The 24,906-nt window shown below is 45.0% G+C and overlaps 1 protein-coding gene across 4 annotated transcripts in view; it reads right to left on the bottom strand.

Annotated features, from left to right (window-relative positions):
• Window positions 1-21,003, bottom strand: part of phactr4b (phosphatase and actin regulator 4b) — a 49,173-nt gene extending 28,170 nt beyond the window's left edge. The window contains exons 1-3 of one of the 4 annotated variants that reach the window (XM_048260919.1): window positions 20,909-21,003; window positions 10,896-11,044; window positions 10,038-10,082 (exon numbers count right to left, since the gene is read on the bottom strand). In XM_048260919.1, coding sequence (XP_048116876.1) covers window positions 10,038-10,050 — 13 coding nt within the window. In that variant the 5' untranslated portion in view covers window positions 10,051-10,082; window positions 10,896-11,044; window positions 20,909-21,003. Of the gene's footprint in view, window positions 1-3,214; window positions 3,525-10,037; window positions 10,083-10,895; window positions 11,045-17,604; window positions 17,782-19,979; window positions 20,405-20,908 lie in introns of those variants that run through there. The other 3 variants (XM_048260918.1, XM_048260920.1, XM_048260917.1) reach the window with 3 other exon arrangements.
• Between the last annotated feature and the right edge of the window lie 3,903 nt (window positions 21,004-24,906).

The following is a 24,906-nucleotide window of genomic DNA, read 5'->3' as shown; positions in this document are numbered from 1 at the left end:
GTGTGTGTGTGTGTGTGTGTGTGTGTGTGTGTGTGTGTGTGTGTGTGTGTGTGTGTGTGTGTGTGCATATGCTTGCACGTGTGTTTGTGTTCCAGTTTTTTCCACTCTGGGTCATGACGTCACACTCAGCAGTAGATCTGCACAACACACAATCCAAGAGCAGCGCATCAGATGCCATGTTCCATAAATAATTCTGTGCCAATGCTGTTCAGCCGCTCTGCCATTGGACGATGGCAAGCAGAACTTTCTGTGCCAGGCCTTTCTGTGATGTTGTTTACTAGCATCACTAGGTCCATGACTCACTGAGGTCCACTCACATGAACACCTGACGTGCCGGTATCAGGGTATCACACTAACTCCAACACACACCACAACACACAGGGTTGGGTCACACAGTAGGCACACCCAAGCTGAACAACACTGGCCTAAAAAAGCTGAGGGGTACACCAGCTTACTGGCTTACCCAGGTAACGTCGGGAGTTACCACTGATCTCAAAATAATATCACTTTTCACAATTGTCACTTCAGAAGCAATACAAATACATGCAGTAAAACATTCTTTTGAAGGTCAGAGGTTACTCCCAAAGCTTCCAGGGTAAGCCAGCAACCTCGCCTCACAGCACATCCCCCAGACCTTCCAAATGCTTCCTCAAAATAACAAAGGATGAGCATTGAGCAACACTGTAGAACAGTGCCGTTAACATGGACAGTGAGCGATGACACATGACCTGTGCATTACTGCCGGCAGTCTCAGAGCTCTCCAGTCGTGAAGGAGGAGAATCATCCTGTGAGTGTTTAAATCAGAAACAGTCTCTTTCCCCTATACTTAAATCATTAGGAGCCGTAGCAGGCATGATATGATATCCCCCGGCCAAGACTAACAGCAGGGGAGAACCTAGTGTGAGTGAGAGGACAGAAAGACAGAGGGAGGGAGAAAGAAAGAGAAAGAGACAAACAGGGAGAGGGAGGACCACCGTGAGATATACGTAAGTGTGTGTGTGTGTGTGTGTGTGTAAATGTCAAATCTTTATGAGAGAGCGGTGTGTGTGTGTGTGCTTTATGAGAGGAGGAGATGAAACCCTGCTCATGTTTCCCAGCTCAGTGACTCAGCCCAGTCTGCGGCCTGCAGACCCCCACGTTCACAGGCTCCCCCTGAGAGAGAGGCCAGCGCCATGCACTCAGACTGAGGGTTCCCACTCAATACCAAATGTAAAACTTTTCCCTGACAAAACCCCTACATTTCCATGACCTATAATGAGATAAGATTTCAGAGCAGCCGCGTAGCGTTCAAGAATCTTTGACTTTTTTTGAGCCGAATATGAATAAATGGGCATTGAATAAACAAAGGTGGGCTTACCATAATCACCACTCAAACAAGCAGTAAAGCTAATAACCAGATATACTCCAAATCTATGTGGTAATATATTTGTATGAATGTGTTTTGGCAAGTATATTTTAAAACGCTACAACAAAATTCACTGATATTCCATGACTTTGCCCCAAATATGATAAAATTCCCTGAAATTCCATGACCCGTGGGAACCCTGCACACTCACACTCATCAGGGTGCAGTGACACGACCCTCTGATCTAGGATCAGCCATGTCTATCCTCAAAAGGAGAAAGGTAACACAGAGGCACACTGAGAGAAGTCTAGTCCTCAAATTGTTAGTCCATCCAGCAGGAGGAAGATATTAAGAAAAGAGTCTTTTCTGCTTAACGGTTTTTCTTATGGGTGAAGGCCTTTTTGACAGAAATGGCTGAATGGGAATCATGGATGAATGAATGCATAAACACACACTCACGCCTGCACACACACGCACACGCACACACACACACACACAAACCAGATCAGACAAAAAGCCTTTTTTAATAATGTCGCTGACATTCTCAAGAGCTATTACTTGTGTGAGCAAACAGTCATAACGACGACAACAACAACCCCCTCCATCCTCTTTAAAACCAAAAGAGTGACAGCCCATGATAATAATAACAAGGCATCGTTTAAAGGGAAAGGCTTGGAGAGCAGCCAGCAGACTGGAGAGCAGCACACTCACCAGAGACAATCCTATTCCCCCTAATCCCCCCGGGAGAGAGGGGGGAATAATACATTTTCAACCCTTCCAATATTTCCCCACATTTCCTGCATAAACACTTGGATCTGCTTTGGTTAAGCTGTTTGTTTTCAATGTACTAAGAAGGGAGAATGCCTTTGGTTTCTTGTTCACAGTTGCAGTCTTTACACACATTCTTTCAGCAACACACAGACAGACAGACAGACAGAGAGAGAGAGAGAGAGAGAGAGAGAGATAGAGTGGAAGTGGAAGAGGTATATAAACACTACAAGGTAATTCTACTGATCCTCTTGACTTTACAGTACATTCCAACCTTAGTGATAGACCTCAGACAGAGACAGAGACGGAGATCAACACAAGATGTTCAGAGTTCCCAGAGGTTGCGTTCACCTAGATCTATACTTCTGCACCACATAGCCTAAAATAAAGGCCTTTGCGATAATGTATTTATATGGGCTGGCTTGCTTGCGTGCTCTAGTGTAGAATGGATTTTATCAAGGGCTGCATCATAAAATTCCTCAGCATCCAGCCGGTCTTCACTTCACTTCAAAGCGAAAACATTCCCCTTCAGGAGGGGCCACCGTCTCTCTCTCTCTCTGCTAATGTCAAGCTGTAATGCTATAACCTAACACTGACACTTTAATACTGACCACTGACAAAAAGTGAAGATATTAGTCATAGGTCTGGGCTTACGGTAAACTGGTTGGATATTAGCGATAAATAAGGGTTGGGCGGGTACAGAGAGATGGTTGAAAACAGACCTACAGACATAAGTTAGTGCTGGTTGACATTTGACTGCCTGTACAACATCTCTAAAAGGCTACCAAAATGCAGTGTTTTTGTATAAGTTCAGTGGAATGGTCACTATTAAATCGAAAAATGTGTAGTCCTGCATGCATCTGAGCATGTGAATGTGCGTACACTCTTAAAACTAATGGGTGGTCCCTATCTGGACATAGTGATGTGTTAAAAAACAACGCAAGTTGTGTTATTTTCAACATATACTGTGTAACAAGTAAAAAAGGAAACAACACAAACTGTGTTGTCCCTATCTGGACACAGAGATGTGTTAAAAACATCGCAAGTTGTGTTGTTTTCAACTCATTTGTTTTAAGAGTGTATAAGTAGGGGATCACTCACCGCTGTGTGTGTTGCTGTCTTGAGGTGTGCTCTCCACCGGTAAGGTCTGGCCCATGCTCCTGCCCCGTCAGGGCCCCAGCGTGTGTAACACTGCCCAGAGACGCGCCGTGCACCGCCCCGGGCACAACACACACACGCAAACCTGGTCCCAGACCCACCTGCCTTCTGTTTCCGGAGTCTGGATCTAGTCTTCCACAGACTTCAGACACAGTCTGCAGTCAAACTCTTTCTTCTCCTCTCTCTCTCTGCTTCTCACAGTATCTGTTTTCCCAACAGTACGCCTTCTCCTCCCCTTCCTTCTCCTGCGGTGCCTCTCTCCAACCTTTCCTCCCACCCTCTCCTTCTTCTCTCCTCCCTCTCTTATTCTCCTTCCCTGATTCCCTCCCTCTCTCTCTCTCTCTCCCCCTCCCCGGCTCACTAACATATGCTGACCCTCCCACCCAGTTCATATGTAAGCCAGCAGATTTGAGCTGCCACAGATGGATGCCAATCATTCCAGCGTGCAAAGGTTAAAGTAAGTGTGTGTGCGCGCGTGTGCGCGTGCGTGTGTGTGTGTATGTATGTGTGTGGTTTAGAAGGAGAAAGTGAATGAGAAAGAGTGTGTGGGGGGGGGGTTCGGGGAAGACTGAGTGAGAGGAAGGGTGAGAGAAAAAAGTGAAGGATTGAGAGAAAGAGAGAGAATGTAAGAGATTAAGAGGCAGCTCTGTGTGTGTGTGTGTGGAGGGAGGTGCAAAACTTTAATTAGGCCAGTGTGTGTGCCAGTTGAGTGTGTTATGTGATGAGCTTGTGTGTGTGTGTGCGCTTGGGGGTGGGGGATTGGCCAGAGAGAAGGAGAGGGAGGAAATGACATCATATCTCAAAGCTCTCCCACCACACAGCTCCATATTCACAAAGAGCCATAGAAACACAAGTGCTGCAGTGACATCATTCCCATGGTGCTTGATGCTTCCGCTGGCATGACTTACAATCACAGCCAATCCACTGCAACTGCTCTCCGCAGGCCACTGCACGGTCCACATGCAGTAACCTTGACCAGACAGTCCCTAGACAAGACACTCTCTCTTACACACACCCCACAAAGCATAAACACACACACACACACACACACACACACACACACAGCTACTTGCACGACAACAAGCAGGACCTCCTGTGGGAAAAACCTCCTTGCAACGCAACACCGCATGTGCTGCCTCCTGGGGGTCAGAACGGGCAGCACACCCGTGTGTTTGGACATGGCAGTCGGCCACTGGAATGCCTGGCATGTGGATCCAGCCTGCATTGATAATAAGCCTGGAGAGGTGGGGTGAGGTGAAAGAGTGTATGTGTGTGTGTGTGTGTAGGGGGAGGGCGGGGGGTGTTCTCCCCTGACTGACCACGGAGTCCCACGTGGTCTCCGTTGCCTGCCTTTCATCCTGCCCCACACTAATGCTTCAAAGACCCAGTGTAATGTGAGTCCTTCCACTTCAGCAAGGCCCGCAGTGAGTTAGGGAGAAGAGGTAGAAAAGGCTGATGAGGGCTGTAGGTTAATGAACACATTTTACTTGCACTGCTTTCACTTCCGGGTCAAAGGGCATGAACGGGTGAGAATGGGATACAGAGGTCCCTAACCGCATGTGGCATGACTATACAAAGAATCTAAGTGGTGCAGGACAAGGAGAGGATGGTGAGAGAACAACTCTACAGACAGAGGGACGAAAAGAGGAGAGTCGTGGTGCAGCTAGGCAGACATAAAAGAAAAAGGGACCGTTTGAAAGCGTATAAAGAGTATTGAAAGAGACAGAACATGGACAATGAAGTGCAGAGTCTTCTGACAAAGTGCACAGACAGTGTGGATATTTTTAACACGCTCGACACTGACATCAGACAAATCACATCGGCAGAAATTAAAAATGCAAAACATTCCCCACAGCAGGGTAGAGGAAGCTGAATTCTGCATGCATCCAACTACTCAGCTCTGTAAGAAATGCATACAACACACACACACACACACACACACACACACACACACACACACACACACACACACACACACACACACACAGGCTTCCTGGACGGAAAGACACTTTCATGTGAAGAATAAATCAGGTTGATTTCAGGAACAGAAACAATGAGTGTATCCACCTGATTTTCCTGTTCTCAACTTCTGTCTTTATGTAACATCCAAAAGTTGAAAAAGGCACAAGCTAACACTAGACGTGAGACCAAAATATTATTGAGACCAGTGAAAATACATTAGATGCTGCTCCTAAACAAATCTAATATTTTTAAATAATATAAAATGCTATACCTTGATTTTTACAACCACAGGCAAGGTTTCAGGTGTTCCTCCTTATATGAGAGCCCCTGAACTCTGATGTGAGGAAAGACCAAAACAAGTCTGTGCAAACACTCAACCAGACAGCCAAGGCAAAAAAAATTTCACAATAAGTACTGGCCCTTGACCACTATGCTCTAGCTCAGTGGTTCTCAAATGTGGGGGATCAGTGGTTCTCAAATTAAAGTATTTTTGCATGGATTCTACTTTTTAAATATATGTATATGCAAAAATACTTTAAAAACAATTATTTAATAAATATTTCAGGAAAATATAAGTTCATAAAATGAATGTTATATTTCAGTAGGCTATGGTCACGGTTTTCACTACATTAGTTTGAATCATTTGCAATAAATGTAGTCATGGATTATTAAAATTTAAAATGTTCAAAATAGTTTTTTCCCAATGTTTAAATTTTGTATGTGTTTATCAGTTCCAAAGTTTAATAAATTAGACACTAATGGCACAGTGCTTTGTTTTAAGTCTTTTTTTCTCAACTAAAGATGCTTTGCGCTGGTTACATGGCTGAAAAAATATTTCACAGGGGGTACATCACTGAAAAAAGGTTGAGAACCATTGCTCTAGCTGACCACAAGAATATGTGTCTCACTCACAACCCTCCAGGGCCTGCTCATAAGGACACTACTCAAGAAAGTGATGACAGAGTGATGAACTCGCCCCCACCTACTCCACAGTGACAGTGCACACCAAAGGCAGCATCTCTGGCGATGGCAAACTGCGTTCAAACACAAAAGACAGCATGACCAAGCACAAGAGAGACGCCCCTCTGGCACTGGGCTGGGGGATGATATGGGATGTGCTTGTCTCTGCTAGGGCAAGGTGTTTGTGTGCATGCGTGCAAGTGAGGATGTGTGTGTGTGTTTGTGTGACGTGGGGAGAGAAAGAGAAAGACAGAGTGTGAGTGTGAGAGAGTGTGTGAGTGTGTGTGTGTGTGTGTGTTTCATTTCCATGCATGAGGGGCTGTTATCTAGACTCCAGCACACCCAGTGGGATTATCTCTGCAGACACACACACACACACACACACACACACACACACACACCCCTCTCTCAAGAGAGGAGAGTGTCTGAGGCTTAGAGGGGGTAGGGAGAGAGAGGGGGCAGAGAGGAAGGAAGAGAAATGGAAATAGAGGAAGAGAGAAAGGGAGGAAGAGGAAGAAAGAAAGAGAGACAGAGTTCACAATGTGGGACAGATGGTAAAAGGAAGACGAGGAGAGTCAATGAGAGACTGACAGAGATAAAAGAGGCTTCCACCACACCGGACACTGAACACAAACGACAAGCCCAAAAGCAGACCAGTATAACCCCAAAAAAAAGGAGAGAGAGAGAGAGAGAGAGAGAGAGAGACATATCTCTCACACATCTTCCTGGACACCCCCACAACAGCCTTCCTCCTCCTCCAGCCATCTGATCAGGCTCCATTCACGTCTGAACTACCTTCTTCAACATCACACCTTACCAGACACCATACTGCCTAAAAGAGAACCATACCAGAGGCAAAATACATGAGCCCCATGATCACCCCATGAACGCCAATATGGCAGCAGGCTCTACACATATCCCGCCCCTTCCTGTATGCCTCCCCATTCACTTGAATAGGAAAATAGCTGCCCAATAACTGCCCAAAGTGCGTTGCAAGATGGCCGCAAAGTGGGAGGACTTACCTATAAGGACCTTGCTATAAACTGTGTCGTGGGGGCGGTCAGACTGAGACTGGACTTCTGAAGGAGAGCAGGTTTGCGGCCCGCCTTCCCGTCCTCTATGGCCCACTTAGAAGCGTCTCTGCTGGGGCACGCTTCCAAAGAGGGCCTGACACTCCGCAGACGCTCCCAAACCTGCTCATGTGACCCAAAAAAGAGGGCTAAACTGAACTTCTGCTCCAGGGGGCACAAGTGTGGACACACACACACACACACACACACACACACACACACACACACACACACACATTCTCTCTCTCTCAAACACACACACACACACACACACACACACACACACACACACACACACACACAGAGAGACACACACACACACACACACACACACCTCACAGGGTGTCATCTTCAGCTGCAACCAACTAACTGACAAAGCCCTGGTCCCAGCGCCAGCGAGGGCTACATTACTGCAGCAGAGGGGCTGGAGAGAGAGAAGTGCCTTACCCTGCGTCGTCTTATCTTTCCCCGGGTCTCTACAGCACACAGAAATGAACAAATTATCAGGCTTGCAGAGCCCACCTGAGCTCAGAATGCCTGTAGGGGTGGGAGGGGGCAAGAGACTGAGACACACATCGGAGATGAATAGAGAGAAGAGACAGAGAGAGAAAGAAAGAAAGAGATAGAGATAGAGAGATAGAGAGAGAGATAGACAGACAGACAAGACAGAGAGAGAGAGAGAGAGAGAGAGACAGACAGAGACAGACAGACAGAGATGGAGAGAGAGAGAGATAGAGATAGAGAGATAGAGACAGAGAGAGAAAGAAAGAAAGAAAGAAAGAGATAGAGAGAAGAGACAGAGAGAGAAAGAAAGAAAGAGATAGAGATAGAGAGATAGAGACAGCAAGATATAGACAGACAAGACAAGACAGGACAGAGACAGAGAGAGAGAGAGAGAGAGACAGAGAAAGATAGACAGAGACAGACAGACAGAGATGGAGAGAGAGAGAGAGATAGAGAGAGAAAGAGAGAGAGACAGATAAACAGAACGAGAGTTATCCGAGAAGATGCAATGTTCTGGAGGGCTGAGAGCGAATTACAAAGCGTGTCTCTAAGGAGCGCTTACCTCCATCAGGGTTTTTATCACAGTAATTAACCCAGAGGCCCCTTAAACTGAAATAGCCGGCACACAGGCTCAACTAAACTCACACACCCCCAGCTCCAACTCCAGGGGAGGCACATAAGGTCAACTGGTCACGCTAACAACCACTAGTTCACACCAAACAGATCAGTCAACCAGCACAAATGCAGTCTCTACACTTATGCAACCCAGGTCCGTATGGCTACACACACGAATATAAGTGAAAACAAAGTACAAATACAAACCCCAAAAGATGTCATGATAAAAAGCCCCCAAAGCCCTTTCACAAACACACACACACAAGAAATTTAACTCAAATAGGAAGCACTTAAGCCCTTTTCTGTTATATTTGACGCCGGCAAGGTATCACTCTGAGGTCAACTATTCTTTAGTACATCCACCAGCCACAGCCCCAACATCAGCTGAACACACAATGAGTCATCAACACGCCTCTCAAAATACCTCCAATTGAAACAATCTTTCACCATTTGTTCAAGTTTCGGTTGGGCAAATCGAGTTTAAGAAAGATTTGGAGAAATCCACTCTTAATGGACACTTAAAGCAGTACATTGTCTGAACTAATCATGGCAATCATGCAAGTAAGACACCCACCCTCTGCACTGACAATCAGTCATCCATCCGTGCATCTCCATCCACATCCATATATCTACCTATCCATATCCATATCCATCCATATCATCTACATCCAAACATCCACCCATCTACATCCAAATATCCACCCATCCACATCATCTACATCCAAATATCCACCCATCCATCCATCCACATCATCTACATCCAAATATCCACCCATCCATCCACATCTAAATATCCATCAATCCATCCATTTATCCATCCATCCAAATATATACCCATCTAAATCACCCCTGTTCCAATCATGCATGATTAAAATCAGTATAATGACACTAATCTTGACTCACTAAATGGGTCGTGCTCAGGTAATCCAGAGCGGCACTTGTGAGTTCAGTCAGGTATGCAAAGCCAGGGAAGATGAAGAGCACACAGAGGCGAGTGGGAGGACCGTGGAGGGGAGGGCAGGGGAGGATGGAGGATCGAGTATCCAGACTGACTGTTAAGTGAAGTGTAGCCTTGCAGCTGGGCCTTTGGGAGAGCTTTGCGTACAGTTACGCAGAATGAGAAACAGCCCCAATGACAGACAAAGGCTCAGCTCAAGGTCAGGATGTGGAAACAGTCAGAGCTGTATTCATTCTGCACAGATGTTTACAAGGAGTGAGTGTATGGCAAAAAGCAACCCCCTCTATGCCTCTCACTGCTGCAGTGGACAGAGCACTTGGCGTTTTACCACAAAGGTGAAGGATGGGTCACTGCCCTTTCATTCATCAGATTGTATCTCTGTTTGTTTAACCATTCATTCACACAATCTGTCCATACGTGGGCATCCATCCATCCTTTGATGGATTCATTCGTCAACCCACTCACTCGTTCTGTAAGCCACCCACTCACACTTTCCCTCACTCTACAAGATAAATAACGCAATGGCCTTGCACGCACGAGTGAGAGGCTGAGGTACTCATTTGTCTTCACAAACACCCACACACACACACACACACACACACACACAAGCACACATCAACAAACAAACACGCACACATCAATAAACAAACACACACACACACAAAGAGAGAGAGAGCAAAATGTGGAAAGTACTCACCACGATTTTCCATCACAGAGCCTGGGATGCAACAACAAGATAATCCTGAGAGAGAGAGAGAGAGAGAGAGAGAGAGAGAGAGAGAGAGAGAGATCAACAAAAGAGTTCCCTGAAATTAGTTCACCTAGAAATCTATACTTCTGCACCATATAGCCTAAAATGAAGGCCTTCACTCTTCGGATGGCGTTTTAGATAAGAACAAATAGACATGCAGAGTGGCCTTTTGATATTAATTATGTTATAAGACACATTCTATGTTATGAGTTTTCATAATGAAAATGTACTTAAAATCACTGTGAGCGTTTTTCGACCAACAGAAAACGTGTTCTTGAACCAGTTCAGTTAGGAATTGTTTGAACCTATGTGCTATCTAGTGAACCAGCCCGCACTTCCACCAGTTTTGAACGGAACCAGGGATGAGTCATCAAAAGAGGCTGTTGCATGCAGAAACAAGAGTTAATGATATGCATAAACAGGAGGATGATATGACACGGCACAAATTAGTTGGGTAAAATGCTAATTAACGTCTGCAGTGTGGTGCTAGCTGTTTAGTGTTGTTTACTCATGGCAACCGTTGATACAGAGGGAAAACTCATGCTTTTAGCCTTCTCCCATCTAAACGGTAAAATCACGCGCCCACTCCGGTTCGCTGGAAAAAACAAGTATTTTTTGGTTCAAGCCCCGAACCAAAGTGCCACATTCCAAACTGTTTTCTGTTTGGTCGAAATGCTCCAAACTGTTCAAATGTTGGTTCGCGAACGGAAACGGAACTGGTTCGTTGATAGAAAAGGGATATGTGTGTGTGTGTTTGTGTGTGTGTGTGTGTGTGTGTGCGTGCATGTGATAATGTGGGCTTACACTGTTGAAGGTCATTGGCCTTGTGAGATGGAGATCCCTAGCGATGTCTTGGTCTTCTTCGTCAATATGTGAGTACGCCTGTGGGTGTGTGTGTGTGTGTTTGTCCAGCTGCACACTGAATATGCCACGTCTTCCTTGATCACGCCAACCTGTCAGAGGAGAAAACAACACATTCGGTCAGTCTGCTCTGTCCGTCCGTCCGTCCGTCCACACACACACACACACACACACACACACACACACACACACACACACACACACACACACACACACACACACACACAATCAAATCATGACTAAGGGGCCTAATGAACCCATCTGTGAACTCACTCACACTCACTCAACTAAAATAAAACCCCACTTCAGCCCACTCTGACAGGTTGGTAGGCCATACTTTAAATGCATTTATGCAGCGACCGACACCATCAAACAGCACGGCCCTGGCCTTGTGCACCTGTCTGAAGTGCTCCAGCTCCGCGACCTGCTCTAATTCAAGAAGAAACTCCTACTAGAGTGAAGCAGTGCAGTGAACTCGTGATTATTGAGTGTGTGTGATCTGTGGATACAGAGCATTCTTGGACAAACTGAGCTGGAGACAATTAGAGAAAAAAAATGAAACGATTAAGAGACTGACAGAGATGATGTGCCAAGTTATAATAGACTTGGACAGGGAGGGGGAGAGAGAGAGAGAGAGAAACTGAGAGAAACTAAGGGAAAGATAGAAACAGAGGCACAGGGATAGAGAGTAGAGAGAGAGAGAGAGCGAGAGAGAGCGAGATAACAGAGAGGTAATATACTGTAAATGTAGAGAGCAAGACAGACAGGAGGACAGAGGGAGAGAGTGAGAGATAGAAGGGGAGGCAGAGACGGAGAGATGCGGTCGATGGAGCTGGAGGTAGAGAAAGAGAGCGAGAGAGAGGAGTGCTAGTGAACCTGTCTGTGGGCCCTGCAGGGATCGATCGGCCACGGAGACACACCAGAGCGACAGCTCCTCCCCATCTCCTAATCACAGTTCTACACACACACACACACACACACACACACACACACACACACAGCTTCTCCAGTAGAGCTTTTTTTTTGTTCAGGCTTCTGTACCGGTTTTTCTTCTCCTAGGTGCTTTGGCACTAGACTATACCTGTGCGTTCAACTGACCACCAATAGTTAGTTTAGTTTGGAGAGTTTGAAATGGTGGAGAACAGAGGAAAGCAGATGTGGAGGAAAGGGCAGAAATAAGAGTGCAAAGTGGTCGGGAGTAGAGAAGACTTATTCTGCTCTGGCACACAGACTGGCTGATCCATCACACAATGCAGGCAATGCTGTGGGAATGCTGAGAACAACGAACACCTCATTCTTTTCCAATAACAACCATGGCAGGCTTCTTAAAGCTGACCATGTTTATTTCACAATTGGCTGAATAGGTGCTAACAAGATAATGTTCAATGCAATTCTGAGATTCATGGGTTAAATTCCCATGCACACCCCTGATGTCCATCCTCCAGGAGATTTTTTGAGAAGGTTCTTTAATTAGAACTCTAGTCTATAGGCAGAATCCCCAAGAACCATAGAACAGAGATGTATGGAATCAAGCAAGAATGGTAGGCGCTGATGATTCCCAAGGCCTCTGCCCAGGATGTAGAGACATCACTGAGACAAGAGAGCAAAGAGAGAAAGAAAGAGAGAAATAGAGAAAGAGAAAGAAAGAAAGAAAGAAAGAAAGAAAGAAAGAAAGAAAGAAAGAGAGAGAAACCTATTCTTTGAACAAGTGGCACAGTCAGAAGGACAGCGCTGAACCTTGGGAACAGTGTGTGAAGGCGTTAGCAGCTTATTTTAGCGCCGCTAACTTGAGCAGATCTGCCATCACTGCACCTTTTTTGTCAAGGACAGTAAAGGACAAGCTGTGCGTGTGTGCGCACATTTCTATAAACACACATACCTACATATAGATTCAGGCCAGACCAAAGAATGTGACACTTTAGGCAAGACATCCACACACACACATATAAAGTAATCGAAGCTATGATGCTCTGAAACACAGGCCATGACCCTATGGTGGGGTCTGCCCACTGTACCTGATGTTCTTTCAACCTTCCGACACCTTACAGGGAAGCTACACCAGGTGCGTAACTGAAGCATTCCATTCTCGACACTAAAAATCCATTTTAGATTAATGGTCTATTTTTTTTTGAACGTACGCACCACTATCATGTCTGCTGTAACTACTTCCATTGACTATAATGGAAGCTAATTGTTGCAGCAGACGCAACAGAACGCTTCAGTTACATGCCTGGTGTAGCTCAGCCCTTACAGTGCGCGCACACACACACACATGCCCACAGGCACAGAATCTGGCCACACTACGAGTTGTGCCACTCAAGGGTTAGCAGACCCTGGGCTGTCCATTCCCATGTTAGGCTAGCAGAGCGCTGCCTGGCGCGCCGAGCATATTTGGGGTTTCCGCCACCAGAATTATCCCGAAAAGCTGCACAGTGCTAACCACACGCATAAATCTCACTCACGAGCTGTGCTATTAGCCCTCTCACACAGGAAAGCTGGAACAGCTGGGAGGGACTGTGGTGAGAGAGGGAGGGGAAGGGAGACAGAAGGGCCCAGGAAGGGAGAGAGAGAGAGAGAGAGAAAGAGAGAGTGAGAGAGAGAGACATACAGACAGACAGAGAAAGGAAAATGGAGAGAATGTAGGGAACAATGTAGGAAAGGAGTGTTTCAGCAACAGTGAGATGGTGTGAGATGGTGTGGCTATGGAGGAGTGTTTCAGTAACAGGGAGATGGTGTGAGATGGTGTGGCTGTGGAGGAGTGTTTCAGTAACAGGGAGATGGTGTGAGATGGTGTGGCTGTGGAGGAGTGTTTCAGTAACAGGGAGATGGTGTGAGATGGTGTGGCTGTGGAGGAGTGTTTCAGTAACAGGGAGATGGTGTGGCCGTGGTAAAGGCGAGTCCTAAAGAGAGCTGCACTACTAGGAGCAGCTGTCCCTCCGGAGGATTCTACTGCAAATATCACTCCACTCAGCTCCACTCTACACTACACTGCACTGCAGTCTGCAGGGAGAAAGCCAAGGGACACTGTGCTCATACTCAACACAGGCAGGTGTGATGAGATGGTGACTCAACCCCCCACAGAAAGACTGAGTATCACACATATGCCTCATAATATGCCGTCAAAGCCTAAGCCACTTCCGATTCCACACAAAACAACCCTGATACAATTCACCATCACCCTGCATGGTACAAACACACACGCTGCTAAATAAACACATCTAGCTGTTCCACTGCTACATGTCTCCCATTCAGTGGAGGTGAATAACTCCCGCAGTGGGCTGAGGATCTTACGCTGCTGCGCAGTAAAACTGAAGCTGTGATACTGTGGCTTTGAGGCCGATCTGTTTGGGGTGCAATGGAGTGAGGATGACCGCAGGGTCAGCAGAAAGCAAGCTGACCAGCATGACGGACGGACAGGCTATCTGTTCTCCCTCCAGCAGCACAGAGAGAGCACGTTCCTGACCATAGCGTGTCAGCAGAAGCAGGAAAAGCCTCCGGAAGTCTTAACCATGACCAGCTTTAACCTTAACAATCAGCAGGAGAATGGGCAGAGAAGTGGACTCTGGACAGAGAAGACTGACATGTGCGGCCGCTCAGAAAGCTGAGAGGCAGGACATTCATAATGCCGCTTAGCATTACAGCTAATCACACAAACACACACACATTTAAACATCACTGGTGGGATCTTGGTAAACTTAAGTCTTGAACTTCACTGGTTGGATGTTGGTCAATCTTAGATCAAAAGCACCAGGCATGAATTATTAGAATGCTCATGTCCACACTTGTCAAAACACCTTTGCAGGGCTGGACAATGACACTTGTGAATAACTGAGAATCACGTTTGCACAAAACAAATGTAAACTCTAAATACATTCAAAAGCAATAATTAAAAAATCCATAAAACATCACACTAAAAAGCTGTTACAGCAGGTCACACCTATCAGTTTCTGACTGCAAACTCTGCACCCGTGTGAGTTAGCAGTTTATTTCCATCAGTGAAAGCTACAAATTGCCATGTCACCCGGCTCCACAACCTGCCACCTCACAAACTTTCACAATGCCTCCTTTCGCTGAGGATTACTGAGCGTTCAGTGCCTACTAGAGTTCTTGCTGTGCTTTAGGCGTCACAGAGTTCAGAGGGATTCTGATTTAGTCGTCGATGATTTCAGAGCGTTGAGCCCTTTCTCCTGAACTCTGGCCTCTTCACTGTGGTAGTTGCCTTTTCACGGCAGGCCATCAGTGATGTCAGCGATCCATGCTGCGATCGATCAATCAGCCATGATGTCACAGGCTCCCTCTTCCATCAGAGAGTGGCAACACACAGCAGAAAACAAAGCAAGGCAAAATAAACCCTGACTAAGTCCCTTTCACATGCATGGCAAACAAGAACATGATCACACGTTCATTCTGCTTCCGATCAGAGAGAGCTGAGATTTGTTCTTGTGAAGTGTGTGTGCGTGTGTGATTGTTTGATTTTGTGGGGAAGGAAGCTCACAGTAGGAACAGGAACAGTAGTGAGAGGAACCAAATGAACCATTAGGCCACCGCAGACCAAACAGGGGGGTTTCAGGTTCATAAAGGAGTGAGAAGAGCTTCACACTGATGCTGCAGAGCTCACACACACTAGGTGTGGAGGTGGGAGATGGTGAGCATACATACATAAATAAATAAATAAATAAATACACAAGCACACACACAGAAATATGACAAGCAGCAGATGTCAGGGTATGTTCCAGATGACATGATTCTTCACACTTCAAAGCCTGTCAGCACAGTGACTCGCTCACACACACACACACACACACACACACACACACACACACACACGCACGCACAGTAAGGGTTCAACAATGAATCCTAACAGACACACAGTTAGCAGTGTTCAAATGTGTCTACACATACAAACGTTTGTGTGTATCTGTGTGTGTGTGATACATTTACACAAATTTATGAATGCCCAAGTTCCTCACTTGTGTCTTACACTGTTTGCTAATGCAGAAAGAAAATAACAGGAGCTCAGTTTCCATATGCAGAGTAGGGTTTCTGAACAGTCCTACAGTTCTATACCTTACAGAGAGTGCTTATATATTAACCCACACTGAACCACAACCCAACACACACACACACACACACACACACACAGTGTTGTGCATCAATTACACTCAGTTCACTGTTGACAGGCTGGACACACATATACACACACAGCCTACCAGTCTCCCTTGGGATGGCAGGCGTGAAAAGGGGATGTAAATGGCCTAGTTCCTGTCACAGCGCTTAACTCTTCAAACACCACTGGGCACATCTCTAGCTGAGCGCCTGCAAGAGCACGCACACACACGATTAATACCATCCGAGCTGCTCCATGCATGTTGAATCAGTCCACTGCTCCACTGCACATAGTGCACAGCTGAGAGCCGATGTCATCGGCCGGCTTGTTAACTAAAGGCCTATCACATCTGGAGAAGGGTGAGAGCAGGACATGTTCTAGCCATCCTGACAGTAAGTCTATCAGCAAACCTCCAAGAAAGACTCTGTGGCCAGCAATCTGCAAGGGCTCTTTGTGAGTACCGGTACATTCTAATGGGCAAAAAAAAAGACATCCTGCTCCAAAGAGATCCGGAAGGATCAAGCTGGAGTTTACTTCAATGGGGTGGTTAAAGAGGCTTTGGTCATTTTCTTCTCCTCTGGGCAATTTAATGTCCCGCAAAGCTGTTCTTGTTTCATTTTTGGACATTACTGAGCACTACGCATACACCTTGGTGGAGCAGAGAACACTTGTCCGCAGTGAAAAACCTGGTAAAATACCTCAGACAAACCAGACATCCTGGACGGCTGTGTGACGGCACACTGCATAGCAGTATGTTCTCTCAGCCACACAAATGCCGAACAAATGCTACAATTTACAAAAATAATCAGACAACATACAGACACTGTAAATCAGACGACTGCCGCAAAACACAAAACGCCAACACAAGCACACACAATGGCGTGGTCTGAAGAAACAAGTTCATACGTGTTCACACAAAATCCCAAGAACAGCTCTAAAGAGTCCTATGGACAGCACTGCATCAACTGCTCCAAATTCCGCATTCTACTTTTGAAATCTGAAGAAAAAGAACACTTCAAAGTTAAGCTTAAGACTGTCTGCAAAGAGGTGAAACTTCCTAAATAAAGAAGACCTAGTTAAACTATAAATAAATATATATAATATATATATATATAATATATATATATATATATATATATATATATGGTTTTTTTTTTTTTTTTTTTGAATGTGCATAGCACATTAAGGGAGATCATGATGCACTGGAAGCTCATTTAATTACACGAGGCGGAAATGGGAGCATCTGGCCGAGTTGCGCGATCTTTAAATAGCTCCCTGCCTCCCAACACTGTGCCTCTCGCTCCCTCTCCCTGTGACCTGCAGCCAGCTGCTCCGGCTGACAACGGCGAGAAAAATCGTTATCCGCGAATGCCTCGCGCCAACGCAGCGTCCGCTTTTCACAACATCCTCCCCGCTGCCAGATGCCAAAGGGGACACCACACACACACACACACACACACAAACAGACACAGACACCAAAAAAAGTGCCACTGGGTACCACTGGTCCTCCTGATCAACTTACTGCCTAAGCTCAACCATACTTACAGAACAAGCTCTCACATGGGCTGGGAGAGGTTTCCTTGGCACGCCACCATGTCAGGCCTGATTGTGTGCCGGACAAACGCAGAGCTCCTGACAACTTCCTGAAGACCGTCCTGAAGGCTGAGGACCTCGGTACCTTCCCGAAGACCTGCTCACTGGCGGTGGCCGCGCCGCCACATTCTCGGGCCCTGTTATGCGACCAAATGACGGTGGGCACTGACTTGCGCTCTCTCTTTCGCTCGCTCGTTCCCAATTCGGGACGGGGAGCCACACGTCATCACCGCTCCTGCCCCAGAAAAAGCTCAGCTGCTCACCGCAGGGACCGCTGGCCCACTTAACTCAGGAGCCCAAACTGCTCCTCCTCTCCGCCTTGCCACCCAGCCTCCAGTCCACACGGCCAAAAACTTCCCTCAACCTCCACACCTGTAGACACCCCTCCCCATCACCATCAGAGGTGGGGCCCAAGACTTCATCTGAGGTCCTCCATCCCCAACACGCTATGGATACCATCAGACGCGAAGGCCCCTTTAAAAGGCTCCTTATGGGAGTAGAAATATCTCTTCAACTTTCTTTCAGCATTGACATAAAATACAGACAGACAGTCTTTGTTACACAAAAATCTGTGAGATGCGTTACTTCTAACGGATGAGAAAGCAAGCCGTGTTCTTGTGCACGACCCAAAACAGCCCTGACATTTGCTGGGCTGAAATATCATTGCAGCATCTTCCCCTCAAGCGGAGGCTCCACATTAGGATGGGAGCAAGGCAGCCACTGGCACTAATAGCCCTGTAAACCAGCCCCGTTCTTCCCTCCTCGGCCATTTATCAGCCAGTGTAAAGAAAGTTCAATGGGCATCATGTTCAAATGTTAATGTGCCCCCACTTAAGATGAGTCAGATGGCACTCTCTCTCCGCATCCTGTCGAGGGCATGGAGGAGCGGGAAAATTGCTCACTGACAGACAGATTGCTTCAGAGAAGTGGAGGGGGGGAGAGAGAGAGAGTGAGTGAGTGAGAGAAAAAACAACAAATGCAGCAAGGAAAGAAAGCAATTTGAAGTAGGAGTTGGGGAAAAAAGAAAGTAATTGAAAAAAAAAAGGACACACAGCAGATAGCAGGAAAAACAGAGCAATCAGTTGAGATGGAAAAGATCGGAGTGAATCAGGCCGTCAACCGGAGACGCCAGAGAGCAGTCAGATGCTCCAAATGATCCATTGCAGAGTTCACAGACAGGAAGGGAGAATCAGCAGCCGGTAAACTGTGGGAATGAGAGAGAGGGGGAAATCACAGTGGGGAGAGAGAAGAGAGGAGAGAGAAGGTGAACAGTGGGAATGAGAGAGACGGGGAAATCAGATAGATAGATAGATAGATAGATAGATAGATAGATACTTTATTGATCCCCAGGGGAAATTTAAGAAATCACTGGGGACTGGGGGGAGGTGAATAGGGAAGAGAGAAGGAGAACTGTGGAAAAAGTAAGGTGTGGCATAACAAACATTGTAATCAGCGTACACACACATACACAGAGTGGAGGGGGTGCAGAAAGGAACATCTTCAAAGCCTCTGTAGCACATAACATCAGTGACAAGCCCATGGCAGCTATGCCCATCAGCAACCCACACACATACAAACACCCCTCACATCCGTGCATGAGCACACACACACACCTTCAAAGGGAAGGAGAAACACTCGCGTCACGCTCCCAGCAGCAGAAATGACTGGAGGAAAATGAGGCCATGCAGCACCCCACCCCCCCTCCCTCCAATCTCACACACACACACACACTTCTCTCTCATCTCCAGAGGACGCTCAGCTCAGATGCTTACAGTCCAACCACACCAGCGCAACACTCTCACAAAGACCCCACAGCTGGAAGCCATAAGGGAGGCACATCACTCCAACATGCCTATCCAGCCGGGATGGGAAAATGAGGCAAATCAATAAGAAAAACAACACAACAGCAATGTGCGTTCAGTCTGCCCTTCAAATGATCTCAAATATTCCTCAGCAATAAGTGAAAACAGAAGAGAGAAATAACTGCAGTATGAATGCACCTCTTTTTCTCCCAAATAATGAGCACTGAAGGCAATGCCGATATATAGTAACGCTAGGCTAGTCTACACAGGCAACCCCCTCCTGATGCCACCCATAAATATGTAAGTAGGTAATCAGCTTCGGAGTGACTGATGGCAATCACCGACAGGCGTGAAGAAGAATGTCGATGCTCTTGAGGAATGATTGATGCTGTACGGTCCCCTGTATCATCTCAATAGAGACTCGCCACCTCAGTTGAAGAGCTAGTCAATGGACCTTGTCTAATCAAATGATAAATCAGAGACAAAAGACAGGTAACATACATTCCACTTCCAACGGCAACTTACCACTCACTCACACACGAGCGCCTGCGGCTAAACCAATTTTACTCCCAACACAGGAACGTACGTTTCTCCCGCGATCATCGTAGGTCCACAGTTAATTGGATAAAATGAGGCTACTATAGTCCAGTGCAACGAATGGCGAAGCAAGCAACTCTGTGCGAACCGTAAAAACAAACGCATGGTACTGCGCTCTGACCTCGACGGCGCGCCTACGGAGCATCCAAGAGACGAGATGCACGGAATTTGAAATTCAGAGATGAAGGTGAACACCAGTGTCGTTGCAACAGCAGCGGCGTCAGCCAGCCAGGAGTTGCTTGCCTAAAAACAACCATCATTTCAACCCCGACAACGCCTGCATCATCTTCACTCCAGCGCAGCCAACAAGCAATAAATCGCTAACGGGAGTAACGTTGACTAGACTGTATTGATAGTCACTCAGTTCAGACCTTAAAACTACATTGTTGATGTCCATTAATTAACTTGATTTGGAGATGCATAATGCCATTTGATCGTTCAAATAAGAGAGCTCGACATCAGATTGTTTTTCCCCTCATCAAAAAGAGATTGTGTTTTTGTCTTCATTTAAAAGGCTGTGACTGCCATCAGAATGGGACGATCATATGCATTCTTTTCAAAGAAGCTGAATTACAGACAATAGATAACTTTGTTATAGTTTAAATGGTCTACCAATGTCACAAATATATTGGTCTAAATCGCACAAAAGCATTACTAAAGATTCCTTATTTTTGTAAAGCTTTCGAGCGGTTTGCATTTTGTGGTTAGGGTAGGCTACTTTTTATCCGTTGTGCAGTCAAGAACGGTTGCTTTGTTTAACTTTCATTGCATGAACAGTACCGTCGTTGATGCTTTTTACTGCAGGCTCTCGCATGACTAAATTGGTACATCAGTGGCTAATAAGTAACATTACTTACCTTCCGCGCTTACGTCTTACGAATTGCCCACCTCTTCCTCTGACTCCGGTTTCAGTCGATTGCAATTGTAACAGAGCCACTTCCTCGCCTCTCATTTTTCCAACCCCCATTGAAACTTTTTCCCTATGTACCGGAAATCATGTGGCCGGCATTTTGGTATCTGTAGTCCTATAACAATTGAGTGAACCTGCACAGTGTAAACGTTTTGCTTGACAGCACAATTTAACACACTCCATTACCCAGAAGGCCAAGTTAAGGAAGCCAGCCAAATTCACACCAAGCATCCCGGGGTACCCATCCCCTCTAAACATGTAGCGGCATCAGTCAGGATTTTCTGGACTGTTATTCATTGTTTCAAAAATCATCACCTGTATTCAATGCGATAGTAGACATGAGAAGCAAAGATTATGTAGTTAATCTATTATTATTATTATTATTATTATTATTAGTTATTAGACGTTTACAAAGTAGACTGTGACAAAATAGCACAGCAATACACATATTGCAAAATATTGGCCTAACAACTTCCAAAGACCAAATATTCAAACTGGAACAGGCCTACATTGTCATAAATATTATTCAAATCATAAGAGGTCTCCTAATAAGGTTGTACACTTGATAAAAAAAAAGCAATGGCGTGTTTTAAGTAACTCAACTAACATTCAAAGTAAAGTAAAAGCTTTTTGGGAATATTACAGTCCACCAGCCACGCCAAACTAACCAGAAATGTTAGGGTTTTGTTAAGAGAACACATGACTGAACACTGTGCCTTGAAAGCGTGTGAGTACTTTAATGTAAGCTATATGGTGATGTGATGGCACAATATGATTTCAGGAGGAACAGGTGTTCATGGAGAGTCGTTCATGCTGCTATGCAGATTCAACTGGCAAAATGTTTGTTTATATTTGAGCTGAACAGCAAACAAACATTACAGCAATGTGCTGAAACAGTATGGCTTGGTTTGCTAAACTGTGTCTGTTTCCAATTTTACAGAGCCAGCACTGTACAACCACCAGTTTTTGAGTGCGCACACACAGAATGGAAAGTCAATGAATGAAAAGTGAAGACCAATTTGACAAAAGGCATATTGAATTAGAATTGCACACTGCTTTTAAAGGCACCTGGATCTCTTGTTGCCTTTTAAATGAAATGCCCTCAAAGTAGCTTACAATGGGTGTACATTCATTTGAAATGGTATTAGGACTCTCTGTGTGTCAGGTCCATCACCATGGTGTTGCCAGTGCAGTGGTACTCAAACTTTTTCCATCTTTCTCAGGCCCCATCTGAAGTGGGGCATTTTGTGCATTTTGCCGCTCTTGGTTACATGCTGCAAGTCCGACATGCTGCCACTCCGACATGCTTCTACATTCTTGGTACTATGTTCACATTCAAGCGAAGCACTGCTACTTGGGCGGAGTGATTGGCAAAGCACTTCTCCTTGGGGTTTGAAGAAGTAACACAGGAGCTATTCAGGGTCTGTCTGCAAATCACTCCGCCCAAATACAACCCCAAATCAGGAAATGTAAAATGCAAATAAAACAAAATGTGATAATATAGAAGTCTCGTAAACCCATATTTAGCAGCAAAAATGACATAGACAACATATCAAATTTTGAACATTAAAATGTGGACTGTTTCATGGAAAATATATGTTAATTTTGAATTTGATGCCAGCAACATGTTTCAAAAAAAGTTGGGACAGGAGCATGTTTACCAATGTGCTGCTTCACCTCTTCATTTAACAAAATTCTGTAAATGTTTAGGAACTGAGGAGACCAGTTGCTAGAGTTTTGAGAATGAAATGCTGTCCCATTGCTGCCCAATATAGGATTTCAGTTGCTCAACACTATGGGATATTTTTAGTAATGTTTTTCATTCCATGAATTCTAATTGGACAGATCTGGACTGCAGACAGGCCATTTTAGCACCTGGACTTTTCCTATAAAGCAATACTGTTTAAATATACAGCAGAATTCATTTTGGAATTGTTTTCCTAAAATATACAAAGTCTTCCCTGGAAAAGAGATGGCCTGGATGGCAGTATATGTTGCTCATATATGTTGTATACATCATTCAGAATTCATTGTGCTTTGCCAGATGTGCAAGATGCCCACGCTGTAGGCACTAATGCACCTCTACACCGTCATAGATGTTGGGTCCGTTGGATAGGTTGGATAGGCCCTCTCTTCTTTGGCCCAGATGAGTCCATATAATATTTCCAAAAAGAATGGCAAATTTTGATTGGTCTAACCACAGGACCTTTTTCCATGTTACCTCAGTCCATTTTAAACAAGCTCAGGCCCAGATTGTCCAGATGAACATTGCCCAGATAGTGAACATTGTCAAAATTTGAATTATTTGTGCATAGGTCAATGGCCAAAAGCTGAAGGGGATATGTGAAAATTAGGTCAAATTCTTTCATAAAGGCATGAGACTTGGTGCACTTTTGGTTTGGAGCCCTGGACATTTTCAGATATAAAACCATTATCAAAGAACCCTAATGGTCGCCATGGCAACCATTAAATGTTCCACTATAACTGAATTAAACCTATATTTTGCATCATATCTCCTGAACCAAACATGATATCTCAGAATACGTGATGTCTACTCCCAGGGATGGGCATTTACATGTATTACATATTTCAAATACAAAATAGTATATTGTAATTTGTATTTGATTGGGTTGAAGAAAATGGCTTCGAATTTTGTATATCAAAATTCTTTATAGGTGTCAATTTTTGTAGTTTAGAAATATTGGCAAATATTTTTGGTAAAACCAATACTTTTGGTGATGTGATGGCATCATAAAAATACAAAACAATGAATGTAGCTTCTGACTGGTGCTGAGTCTGCTGACTTAGTAATTTGCCCACACTTGTGATCAGAATATTGAGATTCAGGTAGATGATCCTGTACAAGATGAGTTAGCCTAACATAATACACCCCCCGCACACACACACATACACACACACACACCAACCTCAAATTTCTTCAGAATTGTAACCATCAGTTTCTTGAGAACTAACCATCAGTTTCTTCAAACTTTAACTTTTGCTTAAAAAGTTGCCTCATGTATTATCCATATCTATGCATATCTATTGGCATCAATATAACCCCATTTAGCGCTTACACAGTACCCAGTTAGTTAAAAACCAAGGGTCATGATCCTACCTGATCAACAGCTTTACATAGTGCAATATCATTCTGGGCATGCATTGACAAACACTTCATTGATGTCAGACACTTCATTCTCTGTATTATATGTACCATGAGTTTGAAGCCGTTTTTTTAAGCTAATAGAACTGCATTGGGTTGCTTTAAGCCCACATTCTGTGGCTCTCAGTAGGTTTGGTAGTTAGTTTGTACCACTTGGCAAGTTCAGTTGGGACTTCTTGAGCTTTCTTTACTTGGAGCTAGTAAGCTACGACTGTTCATTGACCCTCAGTCCTGAATGTGCTTGTCCGAAGGCTTGTGCAACTGTCAGACATGTAGCAAACCACCAGTCCCTGTGTATAACCGGGTGATGATCTCTCTTCTTGTCACTGCACACTTGCCAATGTTGTACCAATGTTGTTGGCTCTATTGCCATGATATACATCATTGCAGACTCACCAAACTTTGCTTGTGCTGTAATGTTGACTTACTACCTAAGTGTATGTGAATGACAACCAGGGTCAGTTCTAGCCTATTACATTTGGGTGGGCTGGTAGAAATTGTGGGCAACATAGCAAAGCGATCAAATTGGATCAAAATTGACAAACACGAAACACAAACACAAACAAATCACTAAGCTCGAGATGCTGCAGCCAACAGCCAGGGATGGGCAGTATTTCTGACACATGTATTTAAAATAAGTATTTCAAATACAAAATAGTATTTTGTCATTTGTATTTTATTTTGTTAAAAGAAAATGTCTCCGTATTTTGTATCAAAATACTTTATAGGTGTCTATTTTTGTAAATGCAAATAATCTATATAGCCTCTAACTGTGCTGACGG

This window comes from Alosa alosa, chromosome 13 (genome assembly GCF_017589495.1).
Source record: "Alosa alosa isolate M-15738 ecotype Scorff River chromosome 13, AALO_Geno_1.1, whole genome shotgun sequence".
NCBI classification, from domain to species: domain Eukaryota; kingdom Metazoa; phylum Chordata; class Actinopteri; order Clupeiformes; family Clupeidae; genus Alosa; species Alosa alosa.
This window is presented reverse-complemented; position numbering and strand designations above follow the sequence as displayed.